The sequence below is a fragment of the Miniopterus natalensis genome, chromosome 1 (genome assembly GCF_054644295.1).
Source record: "Miniopterus natalensis isolate mMinNat1 chromosome 1, mMinNat1.hap1, whole genome shotgun sequence".
Classification (NCBI taxonomy): Eukaryota; Metazoa; Chordata; class Mammalia; order Chiroptera; family Miniopteridae; genus Miniopterus; species Miniopterus natalensis.
The window spans coordinates 85,065,946-85,071,945 of NC_142081.1; the positions used below are offsets into that span (position 1 = coordinate 85,065,946).

The following is a 6,000-nucleotide window of genomic DNA, read 5'->3' on the forward strand; positions in this document are numbered from 1 at the left end:
TACCTGGGTTGCATGTTTGATTGAGTGCGGGAGGCAACCAATCAATGCCTCTCTCCCTCTCCTTCCTTCTTTCCCTTCCACTCCCTAAAAATCAGTGGAAAAAATATTCTTTGGTGAGGATTAACAAAACAAACAAAATGTGACCATTTCTTAGTGACATTCTTATTAGTGTTTGTGGTATACTAAGTCTTCAGGTTCTGCTATCAAATTTTGAGAGCACTGTTATTTTAAATTTGACTCTGACATTAGTTTTAAAAGGCCCCCCCCCCCCCAAAGTGTGTTGAGGAATATATGGTATAAATGTACTTTGAATTTTAAATTCTGTTAATGTTAAAATAACAAATTTTTCTTAGGTATTTGGATGTCTTTAATAGACAGTGTCGACATACAATATCTAGGATACCTACTTGTAGATATACTACACATTCAATTGTGTTTTCTCTTCCAGTAGCCAGAGAAGTCCATCACCTGGTCCAAATCATACTTCTGGTAGTAATGCGTCAAATGCAGCAGTTGTACCACAGAATTCATCTACCCGAACTACATGTTCATTAACACCTACGCTAGCAGCACACTTCAATGAAAATCTCATAAAACATGTTCAAGGATGGCCTGCAGATCATGCAGAGAAGCAGGTATGTTGCTTGATTCACATTAGATGTTTTACCTTTGGATGACTAAAAAAATATAATTTAAATCTACTTTTAAAAAAATCTGATCTGGACCATTAAATTCAAGCTATATTTAAAACAACTAACTTCTAATTAGATTGTCTAATTATTTTATAAAATATTTGATACATACTTACCTATAGGGTATTTGTGAGGTCACTTTTGTGCTTTCACATAAAATATTTTAATGTAATTATCATTTATAGCTACTATAAGTACAGCATTTAGTTCTGTGTCAAGTGCTTTGTTTTCTCCACTTAAACTGCTAACCAGTACAAATGGTGAGTTTTCCCATTTTATCAATGAGGCCCTTAAGACCAAATAAATTATACCAAAGTCACCTCATTGATACAGTGGTATGGTTTAGAGCTAGTGTGCTTTTTCCGTTCATCCAGTCATTCTGATAGTTTTAGAACCTGTTAATACTGTTAATCTTACGACTCTCCCACTAGACTAAACTGTTAGAAGTTAAACATTTTTATTTAGAATGAGGGCCCTTAGGACATTATTCTGAAATTATTGCCATTGGCTTCACGAACTTTTTATCAGATAACTGACCATCTGAAATGTTCCACAAGTTCACAGAGGTATATTGTGTATCTCATGATACAAGAATACAGTGAGGCCCTTTTATCAGTGTTATACCTGAAATTGGCTTTGGCTGAGTCAGCATCTTTTATTAATGACAAATCATGAATTGTACTATCCTAGTGATATATTGTTCTAAGCACCTTCCACTGTATGAGACAGTTTTTTGTTTTGTTCTTTTAAAGAAAATCATTTCCCCCTTATATTCACCAGCATTTTTGTGGGTTTAAAGGAAAATGATTATTCTGTAATCTTGGTAAAAAGTTCTCAAAAATTTAATGTTTTATTTTTATATGTGACTTGTATGTTATGTGGTTTTCCATAATTATAGGCATCAAGATTGCGAGAAGAAGCCCATAACATGGGGAGTGTTCACATGTCAGAAATTTGTACTGAATTAAAAAATTTAAGATCTTTAGTCCGAGTATGTGAAATTCAAGCAACTTTGAGAGAGCAAAGGTAGGTTTTTCACTGAAATAATTTTTGTTTCTTAGCATTATACATCTTAAATCAGACTGAAGAACATAACTTTAAATTTCAGAAATGAAATTTAATCTTTCTTTGATATATTGTATTATGTTCCATATCACTGTAACTTATCTACATCAGGTAAACAGTATAGATATTTTTAAATACCTGTTTCAGAATTGAGGACAAATGGCTTCACATCCTGTCTGTATAAGAGTTAATCTTGTCATGAAACCACACATATTTAGTAAAATACCAAGTTGGGATTTATAGTAATTTTGGAAAAATTGAGTTTTTTATCTAACGTCTCAATTACTAAAATATCTGGAGGTGTTTTTTAGTATCAACTGGGATTTTTCTTACTCTAGGATTGCTCTGAACAGAGTTGTAACATACATAAAGCTTAACTTTATTTTGACTTGCTAGACAGATTATTTAGCTTTTAGGAAATTATACTATTTTTTTATTTCAATTTATTAAAACAGTATAAACAGCAAATATCAAGCCAGTATAGAAGAGATTTTATAAAGGTTATGGAAATCTAGTTAGCTGTGGAGTTTGGGTTTTATTTTTTGTTTTAGATATACATGTCTGTGGGACTTTGACTTGTCTCCATTTTTATGAACTTACATTTATATCAAGAACTGTTATTCAAAACGATTAGCCTCTTGCCCATAGTTAATTCCCTAATTACTAGACTTATTATAGCGTAGTTCAGAAAACATGCAATATTAGGTTTATCTCATGTTCATAATATCCACTGCCTTTGTGTATGTGTGATGATACAGTAAACACTATTTTATATCAACCTTTATATTCAAATTAATTATTGAAATTGAAAACTAGCAAACATTCTAACTTTTGTCATTTTTATGTAATATATTCAATGGTTATTTTGTCTTAACGGAAGACATCAGTTTTTAATTATTTTATCTTAACTAGTAGTAACTCGTTTTCTTTAAGATATTTTTGTTGTTAAAAGTTTGGTTTTTCTGTAACATTTATATGACCACACACTGCTAATGCCTTCTCATTTTTTTCAGGATACTATTTTTGAGACAACAAATTAAGGAACTCGAAAAGCTAAAAAATCAGAATTCCTTCATGGTGTGAAGATGTGAATAATTGCACATGGTTTTGCGTACAGGAACTGTAAATCTATTGCCCAATCTTAACATTTTTGATCTGCATTTAAGTAGACTTTGGACCGTTAAGCTGGGCAAAGAAATGACAAGGACGGGGGTCTGTGAGAGTTAATTCAGGGGAAAGAGACAAGATTGATTTGTAAAACCCTTGAAATGTAGATTTAATGTAGATGTATTCTTCACGTTGTAAATATGTTTTGTAGAGTGAAGCCATGGGAAGCCATGTGTAACAGAGCTTAGACATCCAAGACTAATTAATGCTGAGGTGGCTAAATACCTAGCCTTTTACATGTAAACCTGTCTGCAAAATTAGCTTTTTTAAGAAAAAAGAAGGGGGGGGTTTAATTTATCATTCAGAAATCTTGCATTTTCAAAAATTCAGTGCAAGCGCCAGGTGATCTGTGTCTAAGGAGATACAATTTTGAACCATATGGGCAGTGTACAAAGTATCATGAAACAACTATTTCCACACTTGCACCTGATCAAGAGCAGTGCTTCTCCGTTTGTTTTGCAGAGAAATGTTTTTTCATTTCCCGTGTGTTCCATTTCCCTCTGAAATACTTGATCTGATTTTATCCATTTTTTTTTTAAGTCTCCTCTTTTTTCTCCTTTCTTAAGGCACTGTTGCTATGGCACTTTTCTATAACCTTTTCATTCCTGTGTACAGTAGCTTAAAATTGCAGTGATTGAGCATAACCCACTTGTTTGTATAAATTATTGAAATCCATTTGCACCCTGTAAGAATGGAATGGACCTAAAAGTACTGCTGGACGTGAGTGTGTGCTGAAAGTACATTGATTGCTCAAATGTAAGGAAATGGCCCAATGAACATGGTTGTGGGAGGGGAAAGAGGAAACAAAGCTAGTCAGATGTGAATTGTATCTGTTGTAATAAACATGTTAAAACAAATAAAATGTTATTTTTCTTTTCCTTTGGTCAAATGCATATTAGAATTTAAACTACCTGGGGATTCTTTATCAGAACTATTCTTGTTGAATATTTATACTTAATTGAAATAAGTCCTTAAGGGAGGTTTCATTTAAAGCAGATTAACAGGAAATGTGTATAAGATATTTAATGAAATATGAAATTCAACAAGAATGATTAAATCACTTCCCAAGTGGTTGTCATTTGTTAAATCCTGGTTTACCTGTCTTGCTATTATGACATTTCATTTTGAAGGATGTTTGTGTTGTAGCTAACTGTTCAAGTCTGGTGCTGACTGCTGTTCTTAGCCATCACAAAACGCTAAATTTGTGTAATTGGAGCTTCCTACTGTTAGCTGGAAATGGTGGAGAAGCTCAGCTTTGTATATTGTTTTCCTAAAGTATATTAAAATAAAAAAAGAAACTATTGCTACTATAAAATTACCTTGGCTTTTTTTTTTTTTTTCTTTGCTAAAATATTGGTCACCTGGCCTTAGCATGACACTGCCAATATTATATCAAATCACAAGGGTTTATGCAGAAAAATCTTAATCAAAATCTTACCCAATTTTAGAGCCTTTTTTTCCTGTTGAGGCAGATGTGTTCATGTGCTTTCAGAGAACTGCCAGCACCAAGGGCTTATTTTGTGATGTTAGACATTGTTATTACATTCTGGGATACTAAAATTTTGAAATTGCTCTTGTTGCGTTAAACATATTTAAAGTATAGAAGATAATGCTCAGACTTTTCAATAAATTTTAAAAAGTAAACTGTAAGTGATAGTATGGATATTTTCTAAAATACAAAAATGTTCCAGTATAATTAAGAGGAATTAGAATCTTATACTGGAGACTGATTTTTTTTTTTTTATTGTAACTTGAGCATACTTTTAAAATGTAAGAAGAAACAAATGTCATAACTTATATCGTCATGGAATGTTTATACCTGTGAGATTGTTAACATTTGCTGGACTTGATTAGTGCATGTAAATGAAACTCCGAAGAGCTATGTTAAGCCAGAACCCTTACTGATACAGTCCTGTATATTTCCTGGAAAGAAATAAGCAGTTTGCGATGTGGTAGGCAAAAGTTTCCTGATCATATGGTAATTCATATATAGAAGATGCCTGATTTGAATTTCCTGGTGAATTTTTAAACACAGAAAATTAAAATTTTTTGTAGACTATTTTTACAATACTTAAATCACTTATTCTGTAGTAAATTATTTTAAATATTGCACTTTAATACAGACATGGAGTCCAGCTACTAACCTTGAGGTAACCAGGGACTATTTATTAAAATAAATCTTTGGCCTTTTAAAATATATTTTGTGAAGGTGGGTCTGTTGGAAGTCTCTAAGCTGAAAAACCAGCTTCCCTACTATTTTTTCTGTGTAGTGCAACTAACTTTTAATTTTAAAACTTGGACTATATTTCCAGATTTTTAGCCCACCGAAAATTCCATGCTTCAGCCCTTTTTAAAGACATCATGCTTTTAATAGCCCAAGTGAATTGTTTTATCTTCTAATTTTATATATGTTTCACACTTGTAAAATCTTGGAAAGGAGGTGCTTAAAACTTTGCAAAGAATGAATTGTTACCCCATTTCAAAAATAATCCATTGTTCTGTTTAAACAGCCTTAGCTTTAAGGGATTACTTCCCAGGGGAGGGGACAGGGCGTGAAGTAAGTCACTCTGCAAATCAGAACTGTTCTAGTTCTGATTTGGGCTTAATCAGGACTTAACGCTACTGTATTTAGATGTGGGGTTTGAATATACGGATTTCCTTTCAATACCTGTAAATATGGCTATATTCTTGTATTTGTACTGGAGTGTACAACATGACACTAAAGAGTAATAAATATGTTTTGACTATATTGTGCAGTTATTTCAGAACAGTCTGTTTTGAAAGTCTTAGAATGCATAATTTGCATTTAAGAAAATTAAATGCCAGATCACTGCTAGAATTTTAATAGTTGTCATGTATTAGTCACAATATAATTTCTTAATTGCAGTATTTTAATAAAAATTTTGGCTTAAAAGTTGGGATATTCTTTAGATCCTGTTCTAATTTGCTGTACACATTTCCCCCCCTGATTTCTGAATTTTGAGAATGCCCTGAAAAGCAGTCTGCCTAGGTAATCTCATCCAGGCCCTTGACTTTAAGAACCTCACTGTAAGGTCAATTTCATTCAAATGACCTT

The 6,000-nt window shown here is 32.5% G+C and overlaps 1 protein-coding gene across 5 annotated transcripts in view; it reads left to right on the forward strand.

Annotated features, from left to right (window-relative positions):
• WAC (WW domain containing adaptor with coiled-coil) overlaps positions 1–5,673 on the forward strand; it is an 88,880-nt gene extending 83,207 nt beyond the window's left edge. For 4 of the 5 annotated variants that reach the window (XM_087823734.1, XM_087823749.1, XM_087823725.1 and 1 more), the window contains 3 exons: positions 449–635; positions 1,591–1,718; positions 2,771–5,673. In XM_087823734.1, the coding sequence (XP_087679860.1) occupies positions 449–635; positions 1,591–1,718; positions 2,771–2,840 (385 nt within the window). In that variant the 3' untranslated portion in view covers positions 2,841–5,673. The remainder of the gene's footprint in view (positions 1–448; positions 636–1,590; positions 1,719–2,770) is intronic. The other variant, XM_087823729.1, reaches the window with a different exon arrangement.
• Positions 5,674–6,000: the final 327 nt, after the last annotated feature.